General features: G+C 41.7%; 1 protein-coding gene across 1 annotated transcript in view; it reads left to right on the top strand.

Annotated features, from left to right (window-relative positions):
- The window catches only part of Pou6f2 (POU class 6 homeobox 2), a 382,575-nt gene that overhangs the window by 238,977 nt on the left and 120,340 nt on the right, over positions 1-23,258 (top strand). Inside the window, 3 exon segments of the mRNA XM_005071806.4 lie at positions 21,716-21,948; positions 21,950-22,051; positions 22,053-22,124. Coding sequence (XP_005071863.1) covers positions 21,716-21,948; positions 21,950-22,051; positions 22,053-22,124 — 407 coding nt within the window.

Genomic DNA, 23,258 nt, shown 5'->3' with positions numbered 1-23,258 from the left:
GACAACTCAGGGATGTCCCAGGACCTCCTGGGTCACTCCTACTTTATGTTGGTAGGTGGAATGTACATATTCAGGGGGCTAATACTACACCTTGATGCAGAGTTTCAGTTCCCCTTACTTCCTACACCCCACTTCTCCCATTTCCTCCAACCATGGGGGAAAGATTCTGCCAACTTCCCTTCCTTGATACCCACCTAACTTCCAGTTCTTCCTCTCTCATCATTCATACCCAGCCTTTTGAGAAAAAAAGAAAAGTGAGTTGCACAACCGTTGGCTGCCTGCTTGCTCACTGGCCTTGAAGATAAAAATAGGTTTTTTTTCTTTCTGAAAGATACTCTTGTGGGGGCATTTTGAAACCTGTCAGTCATGACCTCTCAGATACATATCACCTAGAGCCATTGATACATTATCACTCCTGTCTCCAGGTGACTCACTAGTGCACGTTCTGAGATGGTCCACACTATTGCTGTTTGACTTCCATTGCCCACATCTGGCCTGGTGGAAACTGAAGATTTCAGTGCTCCAATAATCATGTCATGCATTCACTGTGTGCTAAGTGGAATTAGAAAAGGCAGCATAGAACGATAAGATGAAAGCTAAGATTTAGAGATGAGCCCAACTTACCTTCATTTTAATTTTTCAATGTTGATGTGAAAACAATATGCATTTAACAGAACCATTCCTTAGGTTCTGAGTTTGGATCTTTGCCCTGGGCTAGCAGTGCCATCCTGAACATGCTGGGTAGATTGGGCCACATTCCTGATTTTAACAGAAACAACAGTGTTTCAGCCCATTTCATGATTTCCTCAGAACTGGTCCAAATAAAGGTTCAAATAAGTGTCCTGAGAATTTTTAAAGCAAACAAGATAGTTCAGTTGCAATAGATGCAATTTTTGACAAGGTACTTCCAGCTTACAATGTGTCTATTGGGACTCTCATTATAAATCTAGTAACATCTGTATAGGATTATAATAAAGGAAAAAAACAGGGAAGACCAGTGGAGTAGAAGGCTAGGGAGACTGTATCAGAAACCGAAGTAAGTTGTGAGCAAGCCAAGCTTGGTCCAGGCACAGTGGCCCATTCCTATAATACCAAAATTTAGAAGGCAGAGACAGGAGGATATAGAATTAGAGGCTAGCCTGAGCTTAACAAGACACAATTTCAAAATGTGAACACGGAGCCATGTGCAGGTAATTCAACTGAAAGGTGAAATGGGAGTGAGGTTTTGAAGATTTTAATGTGAAGAATGAAAGTCACACTTATTTTAGAGAAGTGGAGGAAGAATGAAAAGCGTGATCTAGGAGGAAATAGTGTGAGCACACCACACGGTGTTGTATCTGGCATTTGTGTCTGTTTTTCCAGGTAGCATGTGAATGCAGGCCACATGAGCAGGCTCCAAGCTTAATTCTTGTGTATGTTTACTTTGCTGTAGATTTCCTGGCAAGTGGCTTAATTCGTTCCTTTTATTGCTTGACATTTTCATACGTGTATGTGCTGGATTTGGAGCATTTTAACCCTTCATTATCCTTTATCATCCCCTCTTCTCCCTTTTTCTCCCCAACCATCCCCCTCCTACTTCAATGTCTTTTTCTCTTGAACCATAGACATTCAGGGAGGGAGGGGGCCTCTTTAGCCCCTCCTCCATGTATGATAGCCACAGCTGCAGTGACTTCATCATAAAGATGACAGAAAACACTGTTTCACAACATTCCTCCCCAAACTCTGGCTCTTTCGCTGTTTCCACTCCCTCTCCCACCATGTTGCCTGAGCCTTACCGGGAATGATACAGATGTTTCATTCATGGAGCTGAGCACTCCACAGTCAGTAATTCACCACACTTTGACCTGCATTAACTGCCACCAGCTACTAAAGGAAGCTCCTGTGAGGAGATGTGGGAGCTGCACTAACTTATTTTTGAGGTGAAAGGTGAATACGGGGTTATGGGAAAGAAGTAATGCAATAAGAGAGGTGGAGAAAGAAGAGAAGAAGTAGAAAGAGAGGTAATGGATAAAGAATGGGAGAGGAAAAGAACAGGAACTATGACTTCATCCAGGCAACCAAGGGTGAGCCACTTTATGGAGTAACTCAGGTCCTTACCTCCTCTAAACAACATTAAGTTACCAGCTTGGGACTGGCATTTAATGATTTAATTCATTGTAGAAAAAGAAACTCTACAATTTTACCAGCACTGTCTGTGAATATGTTCCTATCCACCTAATGCCTCCACCAAGTTTCACTTGTGAACAGAGCACATGTGGGTAATGGTGAGGAGTAGAACATGGCTATGAATGGGAGAAGGAACTGACCTGTGGGATCCCACATCCACAAGTAACTGTGTCCCATTACCAGAGCAACACATTGGTTATACCTAGTTGACATCCACATCTTGGAACTCTGAGCACAATAAAAACTTGATCTTCAACAAATATCTCTAGTTATATGCTTTATTATACGCCTCCTCTGATTGGGTAGAATTCAGGTGCTCATGACTAGCATGATACTTTTCATTTTTCTACAGTTATAATTTGTTCTATTCATCTGAAACACTTTTCTGTCTAACCAGTGTTACTAGAGATTCCCGCAGCTATTTGGCCCTAAATAAACACACAAATGCTTATTAATTATAAAACTGTTGGCTGGTGTCTAGGGCTTCTTATTGGTTAGATCTGTCTTAATTATAAACCCATTTCTACTGATTTATGTATTTCCACGTGGTCTTGGCTTACCAGAGAATTCCCGGACCTGTTTCTCCTTTGGGTGGCTACATGGCAACTGCTTCTGGCATACTTTCTCTACCTACCTTTCCCAGAATTCTCCTCATCCTAGTCCTGCCTATCTTCCTGCCTCATTAGCCAGACAGTGTTTTTATTCATCAACCAATAAGAGAAACATATATACAGAAGGACATCTCCCATCATCTCCTCTTTTCTGTTTAAATAAAAAGAAGGGTTTTAACTTTAACATAGCAAAATTATGTATAACAAAACAGTTATCAAGTAGGAACTATAGTTAACAATATTTAGTCCATTAACATTTGGCAAAATTTAAAGAAAATATTTTATCATCTATCCTATCTTTGTGAGTCTAAAGTTTTATATGTAACTTATCTATTATCATAACTAAGAAAAACTATAACCGTAACTATTTCTCTGACTTCATCAAAGACCACAGAAGGATAATATATAAACTCTAGAATTGACAGAGACCTCTTGCTGTCTAGACAGTCACCCAAAGTTTCTCTGTAATGTTAGGGCATCCATCTTCAACCCATAGGCCACAGTGCATCTGGAAGACTACTCAATGAAACAGTGAAACTGTCTGCCTGTATCAGCGGTATGTCAGTCATTTTTCTCTGGGTCCTGTAAAATGTCCATGAAGCAGGAGCCCTGAAGGACTGTCAGTCACTTTCCTATGGGTCCTGCATGTCCAGTTTATACAGCATACAGTCAAACAGTCTAGGCAAGAGCAGTTTCTTGCCCAAATGCCTTGTCTTGCCATATTGAAAACAACTCCATATTGAGTTTCTTCAATGCCCATCCTCCTTTCTGACATTACTGATGTTGTAAGGCCTGGTCTTCCTTGTGTGGTCTCCTTGTCTTGGGTCAGCAGATCTGATAGAAAGGGCAGAGAAGAGCTCCCACTGTTCTTAGTATTATCTATGGATGTGTTCCCCAGTAAACGCCCATTTGTCATTTATCTTAGATCTAGTGAAGTCATTACACCCACGCCTTCAAATCGATGACATATAAGGGTTTCCTAAGCTTGTTGTTCCCTCTTTGAATGTACTTTAAAAATATTTTCATTAGTTCTTTGAGAATTTCATAAAATAGGCATTCATTAGATTCATACTCCTTCCCCCAGCTTCCCTTCCCACCCAACTTAATGTATTCCCCACCCCCATCAGAGCCAATTTGTGATGCCCAAATATTCTTGGCTTTCCACTGAAGTGTAACCAACTTTAAGTTTTTCAAATTCTAAATCCTTAGATCCTCATTAACTTCTTTGAAAAACTTTCCACTTAAAAACAAAATTATCCTACAGAACTTTTAGGACATGGCTTCAGATGTGTTATGGTCACTGCTTTAATCTACATATATATTAATGAATGAATTCAGAACTTAACTTTGTATGTACAAACAAGCCTACAACATTCTCTAGAGTCAGTGGTCACTCCTTGCATGATAGGTCTTTTGGTCTCCTTTAAAATTTAACAGTGGATCTCTTTAATCCATTCCCATGATCACTCTCCTTTGTGAAGGAAAACCAGAGAACTAAAGCTAACAAGTGGTCAGTCCCATTGCAGTTTTCAACAATGATCATATCCCATTATTTAGTAAAAATATACTGTATGAAGATGGTGTAACAGAGAAGGCAGCAAATGATAAGAGAGTCACATATTATTATAATACAAGATATGCTTGGTGTCCCCTCATAGGAGTCAGAGAGGAACATTTACCCAAGATGACAGTTACCACTCAACTGCAATCCCCAACAAAGCTAGATTGCCAAGCCTTCTAGGTGGTTTTAAAGAAAAACAGATAATGCATATATTATGGAGGCTCTCCTGATTTTCTTTTTCAGAACTGTCAACAAATTCAAACTGTTTCAAAGTCCTGTTTTGATAAGTATGAAAGTAAGGTGCCCTGCCTACTGTCTGAGCACAACCAAGCACCACCAGGTACTATATCTGAATTAAAAGTAAAGCTTTTCATAATGGCTAGTGTCTAAAAAAGGAGTCAGAACCAGAATGCACTCAGTTCCTAGAAATGCACTGAGCATTGATTCTTCATCCTGGGAACTAGCATGTGTCTTCTGTAAAATACACAATAAGATGAGCTAGGCATGGTGGTATAGTTTTGTAATCTTAGCACTCAGGATGGTGAAACAAAAGGATCATAAGTTCAATACCATTACATGATTCTGTCTCAAAGCCAGGATAATAACATTTATACATGTGCATGTGTGTGTGTGTGTGTGTGTGTGTGAGAGAGAGAGAGAGAGAGAGAGAGAGAGAGAGAGAGAGAGATCAAATTTGTGTTTTCAAATTAGAGGAGGGAAGGCAGAGGGAGCTAGAATTGACATGTGACATAAACTTGTTTCTAATTTAAATTAAATTTTAAAAAATTTCTAGACAGAGAAAAAGAATGACTAATTAGCTAAGTAAGGTATCAGAGTCTAGTTATAGGTTCTTTCAGTGACTCACACAAGGTGTAATGAGATTAAACTAAAGGAAATAAAGACAAAAAGAATGCAATAAATATATAAACTCTCTGAGGAGCCTTTATAGTGTTCCTTAATACTGTTCACATTTTTCAGGCTCCTCCCTTTCTGGGAGCTGATTGAACTTTTTGGTGTTAACCAATAGCAATGAATGATGAGAGAAAGTGATGGGATTTACTGCATAACAGGGTATTTAATTCACATCTGGTTCTCTTCCTCCTGGCATCATCCTGGCCATGTCAGGACAGTGATTATTTTACCCAAGTGTCTGTGAGGAGTTTAGACTCCTGTCTCCTCTGATGTAAAGAAATGAGCTTATACTGCAAGTTTAAGAAGCAATGTTACTACAGTATATCCTTGCACACCCAGAGAAGACTGTCACTACAGTTTATCCTTGCACTCCCAGAGAAGACTGTCACTACAATGTATCCTTGCACACCCAGAGAAGACTGTCACTACAGTGTATCCTTGCACACCTAGAGAAGACTCACTACAGTGTACCCTTGCACACCCAGATGAGACTGTTACTACAGTATATCCTTGCACACCCAGAGAAGACTGTCACTACAGTTTATCCTTGCACTCCCAGAGAAGACTGTCACTACAATGTATCCTTGCACACCCAGAGAAGACTGTCACTACAGTGTATCCTTGCACACCTAGAGAAGACTCACTACAGTGTATCCTTGCACACCCAGAGAAGACTGTCACTACAGTGTATCCTTGCACTCCAAGAGAAGACTCACTACAGTGTATCCTTGCACACCCAGAGAAGACTGTTACTACAGTGTATCCTAGCACACCCAGAGGAGACTGTCACTACAGTGTATCCTTGCACACCCAGAGAAGACTCACTACAGTTTACCCTTGCACACCCAGAGAAGACTGTCACTACAGTGTATCCTTGCACACCCAGAGAAGACTGTCACTACAGTGTATCCTAGCACACGCAGATAAGACTCACTACAGTTTACCCTTGCACACCCAGATGAGACTGTTACTACAGTGTATCCTAGCACACCCAGAGGAGACTGTTACTACAGTGTATCCTAGCACACCCAGAGAAGACTCACTACAGTTTACCCTTGCACACCCAGAGAAGACTCACTACAGTTTACCCTTGCACACCCAGAGAAGACTGTTACTACAGTGTATCCTAGCACACCCAGAGAAGACTCACTACAGTTTACCCTTGCACACCCAGATGAGACTGTTACTACAGTGTATCCTAGCACACCCAGAGAAGACTCACTACAGTTTACCCTTGCACACCCAGAGAAGACTGTCACTACAGTGTATCCTTGCACACCCAGAGAAGACTGTCACTACAGTGTATCCTAGCACACGCAGATAAGACTCACTACAGTTTACCCTTGCACACCCAGATGAGACTGTTACTACAGTGTATCCTAGCACACCCAGAGGAGACTGTTACTACAGTGTATCCTAGCACACCCAGAGAAGACTCACTACAGTTTACCCTTGCACACCCAGAGAAGACTCACTACAGTTTACCCTTGCACACCCAGAGAAGACTCACTACAGTTTACCCTTGCACACCCAGAGAAGACTGTTACTACAGTGTATCCTAGCACACCCAGAGAAGACTCACTACAGTTTACCCTTGCACACCCAGATGAGACTGTTACTACAGTGTATCCTAGCACACCCAGAGAAGACTCACTACAGTTTACCCTAGCACACGCAGATGAGACTGTTACTACAGTGTATCCTAGCACACCCAGAGAAGACTCACTACAGTGTATCCTTGCACACCCAGAGAAGACTCACTACAGTGTATCCTAGCACACCCAGAGAAGACTGTCACTACAGTTTACCCTTGCACACCCAGAGAAGACTGTCACTACAGTGTATCCTTGCACACCCAGAGAAGACTGTCACTACAGTGTATCCTTGCACACCCAGAGAAGACTGTCACTACAGTGTATCCTTGAACACCCAGAGAAGACTGTTACTACAATGTATCCTTGCACACCCAGAGAAGACTGTTACTACAATGTTCCCTTGCACACCCAGAGAAGACTGTTACTGCAGTGTACCCTTACACACCCAGAGAAGAGTGTTACTATAGTGTATCCTGTACTGTATTCTAACCAAACTTAAGAGGGATCACTACTACAATGTAACCGAACATGTCCTGATTGGTACAATTGTCTTTACCTTTTTGTTTTCAATACTGCATTAAAGACAAAGTAAATATACTACTATTTTACTGCCTGTATTCAAGATAAGCCAGCTAGTCAAAAATCTGTGAGATGTGCGATCACCTTACAACATCCACTGCTCTTTTATGAATTTTCCTAAGATTCTTTTCCTGATGACCTTTTTCTCCCAGGTAATTTTATTATTAGTGTATTTCATTAAAACTATGAGCTACCATCTCTTTAACTTACTACATGTAACAACCTTTAAATTTAATTTTTTGAACTGAATGGTTAATACATCAGCACAAAAATAAGAAAAGTATAAATGCAGTATATTCATTGGCCCACTAAAGAATTCAAATGCAGGAGATGTGGGAGGAGAAAATAAGAATAAGATGATAATAACATCTATGGCATAATACCAGTCCCTTTTATTATTTTACTTAACCAGCGTTTTACTATTCAGAGTCATTTTGCAATGTTTCTTTTTTAAAATCTGGACAAGATTGACCGGGGAGCATTCTTACATCTCAAATATAAAAATAGATACAACTTCCAGGAAGTATCATCGTTTATTGTGAAGGCCATGCACAGTTCGGGGGCACATGGCCCTAGACTCAGGTCTTAGATGTTTTTCATCTGTAAGAGGAAGCATGCCCTGCCTTGTCTTCAAACAACAACAACAACAAGAGCAGGAATCCAATGAAGTCAGATATGTAAAACTTTTGGCAAACCTAAGATTGCTGTAAAGGAGAGAAATTGAATTGCCTGTTAAGGGAGTTCCAGTTCAGACTAGCTAAGGAGCACTATTGGAGATAGGAAGGGAATTAAGAAGAGAACATAGTCAGATTCTTGGGAATAAATCTCATATGGTACACTCTAGCTTCCAGAGCCTTCTAAAGGAATCAGCCACCACATCTTTGTCACTTAACTTTTTTTTAAATCTGAACTGACAGATCACTGGAGAATAACTGTAGGGAATAAGCCCCACACTGGCAGAGGGGATGGATTAAATCAACCATGAAAATAAGCACTGGCCCATGTGTCTATAGCCTAAAAGAAATGTGAGTGAACAGAGTGCTGTGTTTAAACCAGGCGCAGCAGCCATTGGATTGCTTGTAATATTTTCTCTTGCAAATCTCCATTTGAAATGAAAAGTGAACGCTGATGCTTTGAAAGTCAGGTCTCAGCTTGCCCTGTCTTCTACATTTAAAGGATCATGCATGCCTCTGTTTGATTAGCATGGAAACACGGAACATTTTTTTTTTACTTTTCCTTTTATCCTTAATCTCATTTAGCAAATACGGATTCTCTTGTACCTTAATAAAAGTAAAATAATTTTCCCTAGAAAATTCATGTTTAATAAGCATTAGCTGCAATCCAAAAAAAAACAATTAACAGCTAGCCAAAGGTGACTTGGCTTCCTAAGAAGAAACTGCCAAAGATAGAGATAAGTGTTCTTCACAATGATGGACTCGTGTAACATGAACTTCCCAGCTCACACAAATGTGCTCTCTATACTAAACTCACATGTTATCAAGAGAGACAGGTCATGGACACAGCAGTGCCCAGTGACTCTCAGACTTCTCAGTCAAACAACTTGATTATACACACACTGGAGAGTGAGCAGTCATCCTTAGGGACATTCCCAGCAATCATGTAAGATTCTTCACCTCTGCAAACTGCAAGAGAAGGATCTCAGAAACTGTGGATTAAAATTCTCGAGTGGGTAAACTTGACCTCATCTTTAGAGCAAATGGATTTCAAGTCAAGAATCAACTTTCCACATATAATCCCCTCAGGGTTATGCAAACATCAGTCAAGCAAATCAAGGAACACATAGGATCTGTCCACGGGAACTCAGTTTCTAATGCCTGTTAAAATCCTTCGGGTTCTGAGTTGACATTGCATCAATACCAGAAGAGGACTTTAAAAAACTGGTGAAGACCAGCAGAAGAGAAGTTTTTACACCTTCCCTTTCACAAGGAATATAATACATTTGTTAGTAGAGCATCATTTCCTTGCCTTAATCTTGTTACTTACAGGCTCATATCGAAGAAGTTGCACGTAGCAGGTTCTTCACAACGCTATAGCAATGCCACTGTCTCAGAGCCCAGGGAAGGACTGCAAAGACCACAGCTGGTTGGTCCAGACTGCTTGTGGAGACTGACAGCCTAGCTTTGCACTCAGCCCCTGTTTGTTTCTTTGCCTCCTTTTCTATCAGACTGTCAGAAACACTTTGCCTTCAAGGAAGTTGGTTTGCTAAGAAATGCCTATTCATTTACTTCCTTGTAAGCTCACTTTTGTCAATCAAAGGTATTTACAGCATTCGAGGATTCAATGTATGAACTGACCGCTGCTGCCACACTGGCTAAGCCAGAATGTGACTTAATCCATGGAGGCTTCGCAGGGGAAAACAGTATTCTCATTAGATTTGCACTTAGTTTGTGTTGGGAAAAGCTCATCACTTAAAGATAAGTTTCAGTTCCAAACTGAGCTTTAGTTTATCCTTGCTTTTGACAGTTTGGCAACAGAATTCTTCATGCAAGTTGTGTTCCCTCAGAACTTTGAAGGCATTGCTCCTCAGATTTTACCCACAGAGTTTCATTAATGAAAAGCAGCTGTATGGTAATGTTGCCAGAAATTTCTGTCTCTTGGTAGATGGCCATTTTTCTTTGCAGAAGTCCTTTCAGATTTTAAAATCTACTTCTCTTGGACGTTCTTTAATTCCATGAAGAAATTATTCAGGGTAGGTGTAGTATCTTTAGTATTGGTTGGCACTTGGTGAGAATGTAAGTGGACATCCCAAGGACTGGGGAGAGTAGAGAGTGGAAGATTGGCAAATGGTTCCATATTGCAGTGATATTGACAGGCTTGTTCAGGTAAGTGAGGGGGAAGAATTTCACTTTGGGGTGCTCAATACACATTAAAAATCTTGATTCTTTTCCAGACGGCTTTTACAATTACTTTAAAGGAGAGTCTTTCCCTTATTTTTCTGATATTTTAGGCCTCTCTCTGATCCATTCTGTCAGACATGGTAGTGAGGAGGCCAACTGTTCTATAAGGAGACCTCAGCCACTGCCTCTGAATTCAGTGGGCCCTGGTTGCACCTACTCCCTCAGCTTCTCTGACACCACTGGACAGGTGACACTCCTTCATTTTGCTTTATCCAGAGCTCACCTTCCCTACTTAGTGGCTGAAGAGAATCTGACATGTCTCAAAGTTCATACTTATTAATTGTACTCCAACAAGCATGTGCTCCCAAAAATCTCAATAAAGACAGGAGAGATTAGTGAATTGACATTTTAACAAAGCAGTAGAGAATGCCAGATTTCCAGGAGTCTGTTTTCTTCTCTTCCCAGTCCTTCATATTTTTTTCCTTAAGAGAAAGTTGTGTGAATGAAATACTCTTAAAGATCCTAGGGAGATGGATAAGGAAGAGGCCCAGCCAAAGGTCAAGAAAAGAGCAGGCCCCACAAACTCTTTGTACATCTGTAAGCTGTTAGGAGTCCCAGAGGCAATGTCTCCTGGTCCCCCGGGAATGCTTTTTAGAATGCAGATTTTTGTGCCATCCTGGAATGTCCTTCCTAACAAGCTCCCCTGGTAATTCTCGTCCAGGGTTGCTGGAGATGGTAGAAGCCATCAAACTGAACAGGCTTGGCTGGTTCAGATTAGTGATGGAAATTTGCATAGATATTTTCAGGGAAGAACTTTGCTGTTTACCCTAGACATCTCAAGTAAAATGTAGATCTCTACCTTAAATGCAAAGAAAAATGAAAAGATAAAAGCCTATGCAGTCATATTTTGGAATTAACCCCAGATGGAGATGGACAGGCACCCATCCATCATCTCTAAGGCAGCATTGATTTTTCTTCTTTCTATAGCCAAGAATAAAGTAGATTGCCCAGCAAGTCTTCACCTTCTCTGAATTTTCAAAATCCCGTCCCTAATCATCTATATTTCCTATCTAATTTAAAAAACTTTTGTCTGCTAATTCAGGTTGGACTTGTTCTCAGTGAGAGTACAGAGATGGTGGCTTCCTTGCATCCTTGGTTTGGTTTCATTTGATTTTATTGCTAAGGTGCATATGAATTTTAATTTATTAAGTCAAATTCTTCCTATTAAGTCATACTAGATCCAATATACCCTTCTCCTAGAGATCTTGTGCCATCACGGTGAGTATAATGAAGCCCTTTCCCCTCTCCACTGGCAGCTCTTAGCTGCCCCTTCCTGTTACCTCTGCTCTTTGTCAAATACAGTGGTCATGCTTAAATTAGCACCCTTCTTCTCAGAATAAAAACTTAGTTTCCCATCAGCAACTTTTAATAGGTGGTTTGCTTAAAGCAGGACCAATATTATATGTGAAAAACTGCCTCAAGAAACAAATGACATCATTAAACAGATGTTCTTTTTTAATTAAATGCATTTTACATCCGGACTACAGTTTCCCCTCCCACTTCCTGTACCAGTCTACCTCCCGCCATCCTCCTCTGTTCCCATCCCCCACCCAGTCCTCCTCCATTTCTGTTTAGGAAATGTCTCCCCTAAGTATCAACAAAATATGGTATGTCAAGTGTGGTGAGACTAAGCACCTCCCCATATATAAAGACTGGGCAAGCCTCTGTGTTTAATTTCTTATACCTCATCTCAAGAACATGGAGGACATTAATCTACAAATGAGTGGTTTTGTTTATGAACACCCTTACTGGGGAATAGTTTGCCCCATCTACAAATGCAATTTTGTCGAGTTCACAGGCTTTGGAAAGTTGACACCCTACTATGAGTCACTTGGAGCACGGGCATGCGGTGTATGCTTGAGAAACTTATGGAACCATTCTGAACCTGCACTGTATAGTGTAGCATGGCATTGCTAGCATTTCCCCATTCCATTGTCTTGAAGGCTACTTTATGATATTCAGTGACAGCACTTTCTAAATTACAAGACACTAATACTTTTAGCCCACACTGTTTTTACACCTGTGTGCACAGCATCTAGGACCTCTCAGAATTTCTAAAGGCCACCGTTGTGGTAAGTTACGTGACTTAGAAATAAACCCTGTTGTCAAATCTGAAGGGTACCCTTCCCCAAACTGCAGGCTTACTAACTCAAAATCGAGTATAGGCCCAGCTCAGCCTGGACTGTAGGAGGACTTCCAGCAGCTAGATAAAAGCCAGCATTCTTCAGGAATTTGTGAAGCTGGTTCCTGTCTGCCAAAGGGAGACATTTCCCTTATCTCTGGCAAAAAAGGCATAGCCCTCCAATTGACGTATACCTGTGGTGCTTCAGCATATCAATGTCCATGCTAGGACCCAGGCTCTCCCAGACCCTACTCGGGAGTACTAGCATCCTAGCCCTTCTCTCTTCCTTCTCTACCCTAAACTCCCTCCTGCTCACAGGCTTCGCCTCCCCCAGCCACTCACCTCTCTTACAACCTGACTATTCTCACTTTGCTCTCTCTATTCTCTACCCCAGCTGTTCTCCCTCCTCTCACAGATAGCCCTGGCTGTATCCAGTCTGCTGACCATGTCCAGTCTACTTCTTTCTCTCTCTACTCTGGAGTCTTTCGGATGCCGCTGGCTCTTCTCTGTCTCGTATCTACAACAGAAGCTTCCCATATCATGGAGTGGTCATACTGGCAGTTTCTTTACTGCACCCCACTCATGTACATCTTCAAGTCAGGAACACTCAAAGGAACTCGTGTTTTAGTTAGTTTTCTATATTTGTGAGAAACAGTGGCTAAAAGCACTAGGGAAGGAAGAGAGTTATCATGAAGGGAAGTCAGGATAGGAATTCAAGGCAGGAACCTAGCAGGAACTGAAGCAAAGGCAGGGAGGAATGTGTACTGGCTTGCTCCTTGTGGCTTGCTGGGGCTGCTTTCTTGCACTCCCCAGGATCACTCCCCTACTGGGCGGGGCTTCCCACATTAATCAGTAAACAAGCAAATGACCTCACAGAGGTGCCTACAGGCAGTCTGATGGAGGCGTTGTCTCAATTGAAGTTCTCCTTCACAAATAAGTCTAAAAAAGTCAGGTTGACTAAAGCTAACCAGAACACTGCACTGCGATCCCTCCCTGCCAGGCAGAGCCTGTCTCTCCAATGGGTGCAGTGTGTTCCTCCCTAGGCAGGTGACCTCTTAGTGCTCTCCAGGGACAGAGTGAAAAAGCTCACCAAGGAAACATAAAGTCAAGCAAGCAAAAGCAAATACTCCTGAACTCAGCCCTTGCCTGCTGGCAACACTGACACCCCCAGATTGCAAAACCATGAGAGGCAATGAGGAGGCAGGCAGTGGAGGCTGGGTCTCAGTGTGTGAACACAGAGCTAAAGACATCCTTTTCTAATTACAGAAATGTCTGTAAGACCAACCATTTCATTCATTTTAAGCTATTCATTCATATAGCTGAGCAACATTAAGCACCTTTACCATTATCTCGGTCTAGAACTTTTTCTCCATCTCCAACAGAAACGCTATAGCCAATAGCAGCTGCTCTCCATTACTCCCACCCCAGACCCCAGTGCGCACCCATCTGTGCCCTGTCTGTATGTATTTATCCCTCCTGCCCATTTCATATTAATGGACTCATATAATTGCTCCTGTGATAGCTCCTTTAAGTTACCATATTTTCAAGGTTGCTCATTTTTATTCTCTTGACCCTATTTCTCTCCCTTCAGGAAGCTGGGGTAAGGGTGGGCTTGGAGAATCATTGCCCATCATGTTCTTGGTGGGATAGTTGGCCACTTTTAAGAAGACCCGCCTGTTTCCTTCCTCCTCAGCTTCGGTTCTTTTCCTCCATGTGGGTGCTTTCCCTCCCTCATGTACATTTCTTTCTTCTTAATAGAAAAGTGTTTTTAATAGAACAAATAAATGCATTTCTCAGATGACAAGTCGATAATTCAGGGCATACATTAGCACAGTACAACAGCTGCTGTTTGTTCTATCAGTGCACATGTGCAGTTCCAGCCACTAAATTATGTCACCATCACTTCTGGACAAACCTATAAGACTGCTTGTCCCATGAGAACAGGACGTGGCTGGCCTTGCTTGGCACTGTCTCCTCCATTAAACAATAACCAGCACATAGTAAAGACTCGGTAGATATTTGTTGAGCAGGCGAACGCATGTAATGATGCAAAAATAGAGAAATAATAAGTTACCAGGTATACCCTAGCAGGATTCCTGCCCTGCAGTCCTCTAACAATACACAGAGGACTAAGTAATGCCCCTCCACAGCCTCTGACTTGAGCACTGCTCTTAACAGAGAAGAGTAACTGATAACAAGCAAGAGCTTGCTATCCAACATGCACGTCCATCTATAGCACAAGACTTTTTTGTTTGTTTATTTGTTTTTGTCTGTTTGTTTGAGAAAGAGAGATTTGGTGTTGAAATTCAAATTTGTTTCCCCTTTCACCAGTAGCCAAGGAATTTAAGCTGGCAGAGATAAGGGGAAACAGAAAGCTGGAAGATTATAGTCAGAACTCAGCAGAATTGTTCGAAACAGGTACATGGAACCAGATAGAACTTGTGAATGGCATGTGTTTTGTCAGGGTTCCCTAGGGGTGCAGAACACATAGGGTGAATGTGTATTTTTAATGAATTCTTTAGATTGCTTTACACAATGAAGTCTGAGTAATTCAACAGTACTGTTTTTGTCCTGAGAGCCAATAAGGTTGTGCCTAAATTCTGAACCCCAAAATCACCAACAGGCCCATTTTGATGTAAAAGCAAAGAGTTTTTTTATTGTAGATGTTTAACGAGCTAACCCCATTAGCTCGGGCCCTTCACCCCCGACACCATGGCGAATGGCTGGAGAAAGACCCCAAGCAACCTCTAGGCAGGGATCTTAAAGGGCAATGTAAGGGGAGTGTCTAGGGGTATGAAACAGTCTCAGGATTGGTGCGCTTCCAGGTTTGGGTGACCTGCCCTGTGTTGATTGGTCAACTGGTTGTTACAACTCCCAGGGCAGTTGCTATGCTCTGCAAGTCACTGTTGTGCACTGTCCATAAAGCACAACCAGAGCTGTAAGGCACAGCCCTGCCAGCTAACTTCTGATTGGTTCCTTGCCACAAGGAGGGCACCTGACCTTAGTGACCAGGACAGGATTGGCAAGGTCATGCAAGCACATGTTAGCCTGTAATGGCTGCTAAAATATGGGACTGGTCACTACAGAGGCTGATCAGCTACAAGGCCGGATGCTCCAGGGTCACAGTCTGGTTCTATGGCCTAGAGAATTACTGGAGAGCCACTGGTCTTCAGTTTGTGTTGGAAAGCTAAAGGAGCTGGGTTCTGATGTCAACAAAGGATGGTGGTGGCAGCAGAGGCAGTAGCAACAGAAATATAGACAAACTTGGGAATCAGGTAGATAACTCATCAGTAAGATTCAAAGACAAGCAGGCAAAAAGCTTTCTCCCTGGGATCTCCGTGTGAGGAGATATGAGAAAGTTCAGTAATGTAACCAAGAAAATCTCTCAGAGGCATGCTCACTGGCTAATCTAATGGAGTTAATCTTCCACAGGTGAGAGGCTTATCCTAGATCCTGCCTACTTGACAATATTATCCTCCCAAACCTTGTTGTTCGTTTCCTTTCATTTCCCTGGTTCATCCCACACCAGCTGACCAAACTGTTTGCTTCTAGTGGAGGACATATTCAGACTGTTCATTCTAGTATCTTGGTTCTACGAAGCTCTCACAGTCAGGTCCTGCCCTAAGGTTCTGTGCTGTGTCCTGAAACAGCTGCAAAGCTGTGTGGGAACAGGGAAGTTGCTACCTGATGGCTTCAGCTCACAAGAAACTCCGGCTCATCATAGAGGGCATGGCTAATCTGCAGCTCAGGATAGCTAAGAACACAAAGTCATAACCTTACTTTTCTGTATGTGATTGCTTCTTTTTTTCTCTTCCCCTTCTCCTCGTTGTCCTCCTTTTTCTATAACCTGGTGAGCGATTCTAAAACTTTGTAGGTGATGACATTATTTCCCAGTGTCAAAATGTTTGGCACACCTGGTATTTTTCTGATTTATTTTCAATAATTCCAAGTTCATGGCTTTGCCTCCTGGGCATTGCAGAAACGAAAACTAACTAGTTAATTCCATGTCTGCTAATATTAACATGTTCATGACAATGAGTTCACACTGTCATCAGTGTGATAGTGTATGGGAAATATCCATCCTCAGCCAGGAACCTGCCTTTAGAAGATAGCCTTGAAAGAGGTGTGACTGACCTAGAACATTCAATCTGAAAACCAAAATCATACCTGAAACTACCAGGGTGGCTTAGATTGTGCTCTCTAACAACATGTCATCTCAATAATTAAGGATGTAACTTGATGTTTCATCAAAGACAACCACTGATTATGTGACAATTCAACACATAATGGCATCTTCTATATGTTAGGCTGGAAGTTTCAGAACAAAAATATCCATGCCCTTCCCCCCCCGCCGCCACATCCCCAACTTCCAGCCAGAAGCTGGCACTTGCAGAAGTTCAAATACCAAACAAAGAGATTCCTGCCAAAACCCCATGCTTACAAAAGCCCACCCAAAACACTAAGCAAAACATACACTTAGTTCCAGATTCTGAAGTAACCACTGTACTCAAACACACCTACCAGACCCCTAGCCCAGGCAATGCTCCAATACCTTTTCAAGCATGTTATTGTCTCCCTCCTCTCTCCTACAGAAAGCCCCTAACCCAGTCCAGCCATGAGACATCCCTAGACAAACTTGCCTTTTACTTTTTAATTTGCCTCAGTTAGATTTATTACAGGGGTGGAGATGCCCCGCACTATGTTCTAGATCTTTCTCTCATTTATCTGACAACTCCTTGTGCTTTAGTTTACCATTTGTATTCATTTCATTTCTATAACTATGATAAGCACCATGACCAAAGACAATTATGGGAAGAAAAGGGTATATTTTAGTTTACACTTACGGATCACAGTCCATCATGGAGGAAAGCCAAGGTAGTAACCACAGAAGAATGCTGCTTATTTGCTTGTTCTCCATGGCTTACTGAGTTTGTTTCTTATACCACCAAAACCACCTGCCAAGAGAAGGTACTTCCTGCAGTGATCTAGGCTCTTCCATTAATCAAGATAATGTTCCCATATGCATGCCCAAAGGCCAATCTGATGTAAGCATTTCCTCAACTGAGGTTCCCTGGTGACTCTAGTTTGTGTCAAGATGACAAAACTTAACTAGTACCGTTGCAGAAGTTCCTTTCTTGAATTCTAGTAGTCAGTATTCTGGAAATGCAGATTAAAACTACTCTATGATTACCTCTTACCCCAGTCTGAATGGCTATTATTAAAAATAAAATCAAATGCCAATGAATCTGGCATAGATGTGGGGAAGGAGAAACCCTAACACACTTATAGTGAAAGGGTAAACCTGTGAAGTCACTTTGGGAATCAATCTGAAGGTTCCTCTACAAGTTGGAAATAGAAGTACTATATGCCTTAGGGTATACAGCTCCTGGGCATGCCCTCCTGGGTATACAGCTCCTGGGAATGCCCTCCTGGGTATACCACCCTGGGGCATGCACCCTAAGGAATCTGCACCCTACACTCTTACACAGACACTATTGCTTCCATATTCATTGCAGCCCTATTTACAATAGCTAGACAATGGAATCATTTCAGATTTGTATAAAATAACATGCAGATAATGAAAATGTACAAATATATAATGGAATTATATTCATCTATTAAGAAAATGAAACTGTGAAATTTGCAGAAAAGTGAATAGAACTGGAAATATAAACATGTTGATCTAATTAAACCTACCCAGAAAGAGAAATGCAGGCTGTTTTCTCTGGTATCAGATTCTAGCACTGACTCTTTAATTCTTTGTATAACCCTCAGAGGACCTTGGGAACAAAAGAAACAAAAAGGAGGAAAGTTAAGATCTTGGTTTAAGGCAAGACAGTACCACATAGGTTAAAGAGGGTGGCATTCAGCAGACGGGCATGTTTTCATTTCTCCAGTATCTCATGGACTCTTTTAAATGCAGGTACAATAAGCCATGTCCTGAAACCGAAGATTCAATAAACTGTGAATCAAAAGCGTCTTTAGCTCCATTTGTAATAAATGTGATTGACTTCTCCATTGTTTTGATTCTCTAGGCAAAACAACGTAACAGTTAGGAACGTTGTATTTATACAATGCCTTTTAAAGCAGGGGAGGGCTTACATAGGTAATATATGGCCATTGTAAATAGATGTGAGGGCCTGTGAATTTGGGTACCCACAGAAGTCCTGGAACCAAAACCAATCTCCAAGGAAATGAAAGACAGCTGTCTACTCTTTCGCTTTCTACTCTGGCCTTTGGAAGTGATCTCACATAAATCTCGTGCTATGCAATGCTGCTGATCACCCAGGCTGTGTGGCTCTATGTTACTGTATGATTCACTATGGAAACCTTAAACATTCAAAATGAGAAATTGCTTTTAATATGTAGTTGAAATACAGAAACTGAACAAATGGTAAAATGCAGGATTCTTGGCTACTCCTTGGTCACATTAAATTATTTATTTGGAAAGTTTCAAGCCGTTTTACCACGGTCCTCTCTTCTCTCTAGGAAGTTGTGAGTTTGAGAGAATTTTGTTTTCCTTCTTCTTTTCACAATCTTAAGTATTCAAATTTTCAAGGTGTATCTTTGTGCACATCTCTTTGATAGCCTAAATTTCATATTTAATATTGTGTCTGTCCAGTGTATTGCAACCAGATATAGGCAATAAATGCCAAAAGAAAGTAAGATCTTGGCTATTACATGTCTGGGGTCAGTTTGATCCCCCAATGCATCATTTTATCTGCAAACATCATTTTATAGTTCAGCTATGTCCTAAAACTTTCTCAGTTTACTTATTTTTGTTATTGTCTATGCCCATCTTTCATTATACTTTGTAATATGAGAGACTGTGGTTTTGCATTTCAAATCATTGGGTAGAAGTTTTGACATTTCTTTAGACCAAGGTTACACTCTTGCATATTCCTTCCTACTTCCTTTGTACCCACCGTAAACCTGACTACATCTGATTTTCCATCACTGTTTTGCTTCAGTTGCAAATCAGTTTACAGAATGCAGTGGGATTTTGCTTAGGTTTGTGCCTTTCTAGTCAAATTGCTATTAGAGGAAATATCTGAGTAATGTGAGCTCATGGACACAAAGCATTGAAGACACATCTGGGACCCTGTCTCATTAGTAAGTTAGGGTCTGCTACACTTGTCTGCCAATACCTATCTGCCAATATTCTGGTCTTCCTAGTTTCTAATGCTGATTTAGATAAATGCTTTTCTAATCCAAATGAAACCTTGTGGTGTTGAATGCAGCCATGAAAATAAGCACTGCTGTATGTGCCCCATTTGGAAGAAGCCTAGACAGACTTGGTCAGAATTAAGCAGGAGGCAAGGGACAATTGGGTTCCACTGTCTATAACCACACCATAAAAATGTCAAACCCCACTCTTCCAGGAATCCCAGAATGTAAGAGATATTGAGGGTTAGAATTGAATTGGGATCCTTGGTTTTCAATCAAATGTGATTTTGTGTGATAAGAAGAGTGAGAGAAAATAACAAAATAGGCCTTACTCTTAAAGTTTTGGTAATGAGGACAACGACAGGGTCATTTATTAGTCCCCTAAACCTCTAGAGTCACATACAAGCCCCAGGATACACTTGCCAGACAGGACTCATGTTAGACTATTTGAAGAGACCTGGAGTGATTACATGACCCCGTCATGACTTTTGGTAAACTGGCCATCATGGCTTTCCTAGTGATACCTGAGATCAGAGAACTGGCCTTTGGTAACCCAGGGAAAACAGCTAACTCACCAGAGGGGCTACACCTTCCTTGAGTAAAGTTGGATTATTATCTGAAATCTAACTTATGCCATGGTTGATTGTGAGGACTCACCATATCTATGAAGTTTAGGTGACCCTGAACTTCCTTAACTCTTAGTTTCAGACGGTCAGTCTCAAGATTTCCCTCAGAAAGGTCACTCAAGGAATGTGGACTCTGGGTATTTCTCCAGCTAGAGATTTCCTCTCTTCACATCCTTCTCCCAAACCTTCTTCACGTGGGCCCACATTCACCACGGTGAGGCCCTTGCCCCGCAGTCCACGGAACTCTTCTGATATGTCTCTATCAGGTTTACAACATCCATCATTCAATCAATCAACAGTTATGAATCTACCTACTTCTACCAGGATTCTGTAATAATTTCCTCCAAATTATGTTTTTTAAGAATTAATATTATTTCCTCAAAGTCATGGTAAGCTTCTAGAAGGTGAGACTCTATCTACTTAAATTGTATATCTTGTCTGGCACCCTAGGTGGCATTTACTGTCTCTTATAAAATGATTCTTTACAGAGTAGCCATTAGTTAACTTCCTTGTTGCATTCTGTAACTCAAACTGTGACTCAATATGCATGCATTTTCAGGTGTATCTGCTGTATGAAGGTAGTACATCCTATGGTACTTCACATTACACATATTTCTAGACTTAAAGACTAACACTGTTTCGTGCCTGATGGGCATCTGAGAGACTGGTTCAGTGCAGAGATAGCTTTCCACACACACAACTCAAGAAAACCTTAAAGCATTAATTTATTCTCTAAGCTATTTGAGATGCTAACGTGTCTAACCAATTCACAGCCACTAACTGTAATCCCTTCCATTTAAGAGCTTTGTCTGATCAACAAGCAAAAAACAAAAACAAAAACAAAACAGTAATTAAACCATCCAGGGTTCTTTTTTGCTGTGAAAAAAAACCTGTACTCTCTTTAAAGCAGAGCAGGCGTTGAAACCAGGATGTCTGAGAAAATGGGTAGAGGTCTGAAGGAGCGAGTGAAAATGATGCCACTAATGGTGTTGATGATGGGTGGAGAGGAGATTGCTAACAATTTAGTGTTCTGTTCTTAACTTCAGTCAAGCATTTACCAAAAGAATTAAACGGGTTGAACTTTGAAAATCTCAATCAAATCTTGAAAGCATGAGTATATTTTGAAGGTGGAAAAGAAGGGAAAGAGGGAGAAAGTGCTTAAAAACAATCTCCATCCTGGCACAGCTCTCTAATACAGTGCTTCTAAAGCAATGCTCAGAGCTTTACAAATACCTGCTGTGGTGCGTTCTGGTCTGAGACTGTAAAATTTTCACAAGAAATGACTTTGTTTCCTCTAGAGTCCCACAGTCCTCTGCCCCTCTGCAGTGCCAAGGAGCTTCAAGGAGGGCGGACTGCTTTCTCTAAAGGGGACCTTTGTCATCATGCACTGGACAAGCCATCAAGACACATCATGTCTATCCTGTTTGTTTCACACCATCCTTCCTGTCTTCCCTGCAGCTACCTCATCCCTGAACTCACAACTGCAACAGCTCCAGCAGCTCCAGCTCCAGCAGCAGCAGCAGCAGCAACAGCAACAGCAACAGCAACAGCAACAGCAGCAACAGCTGCCTCCTCCACCAACCAGCCAGCACCCACAGCCAGTCTCCCAGGCACCCTCACAGTCTCAGCAGCAACAGTCCCAGCCCACCCCACCCCACCAGCCACCACCTGCCTCACAGCAGCCACCGGCTCCCCCCAGCTCAGCTCCCGCAGGCTACTCAGTCTCAGCAGCATCAACCCCACTCCCACCCCCAGAGCCAGAATCAGTCATCTCCAAGCCAACAGAGCTCAAGCCCCCCCTCAGAAACCCAGCCCATCTCCAGGACATAGCCTTCCATCACCGCTCACGCCGCCCAACCCTCTACAGGTATGCTTTCCATCCTCCTCAGGAGCATGGACTTTCCCATGGTGTTGTACAGTCCCCAAAGGCAGAAGGCCAGCCAGACATAGCATCACATTCTGCAGCATCCAATTCAAATTGATCTCCTAGACTTAGGGAAGAGGAAGCAAATGGCAGGCAGCTGGGGATGCATGTAAACGAAACAAATAGAAGTCCATTGATGCAGCCCTCCGAAGGATAAATGTTATGTCTTTCTTTCGGTGAGAGGACAGCACTGTAAGTGCACTTGTAGCCTGTAATAACTCCATTTTATGATACTTTTTGAAGGCTGCAAAGATAGCATCCAATTAAAATTATTACTAGCACAGTTTTGTAGCCCCGTGGAGAACTGCATCTCCTGTCCATGAGGCCTGGTGGTTATTTCTCTATATTATGAATACAACAGTGTCTTACCTTCGTACTTTCTGCTCTTTTGTTTTTATTTTTCTAAATACTCTCTGGGGTTACGAGGGCAAAGAAACTTAGCCCCAGTCTTTCGTCCCAGATTCCAACCATTACTCCATAGACTAACAAGTACTCTAAATTTATGCCCAGAGCCTCAGCAAATATGCATCTTGATATAAATTAAAGCAGCTATGTGTTTACTTTATTACTGTGAGACTGAAGAAACAAAAAATAGATACCTCGGGTTAATCTTGAAAGCTTATCTTTAATCCACTGTCACTGAAGAGGAATGAAGAGGAGCAGTCAGGACTATGTAACATTAACTTCAGACCAATTAGCTCCCAAACAGAATGACTGGGATGCCAGTGCAGGAGGTATAGGCTACGTGTTTTTCAACTTACATGAGACAAATTCCTCCATGAGATTCCAAAGGGCAGGGTATTCCTAGGTATGATAACAACCAAGTGAACAGTTCATGCATTCTCTTCAATGCCAATTAGCCCACTAACCTTCCTTAGAGGTGAGCCTTGATCCATCCTCCCCAACCCAAGGGTGACAGCAGTAAAGGCATTTATGACTGTTAAACAGGAAAACAAACAAGACCAAACAGATAACCACACAGACTAAAGGCAAGTAGATTAGGAATTTAGCAATCTACTACTGACTTTACTTGATGTCTCATTGCTTTGTCTCTTTGAACTTGCTTTCTTTGGAGTG

Source organism: Mesocricetus auratus, unplaced genomic scaffold (genome assembly GCF_017639785.1).
Source record: "Mesocricetus auratus isolate SY011 unplaced genomic scaffold, BCM_Maur_2.0 Super-Scaffold_100013, whole genome shotgun sequence".
NCBI classification, from domain to species: domain Eukaryota; kingdom Metazoa; phylum Chordata; class Mammalia; order Rodentia; family Cricetidae; genus Mesocricetus; species Mesocricetus auratus.
This window is presented reverse-complemented; position numbering and strand designations above follow the sequence as displayed.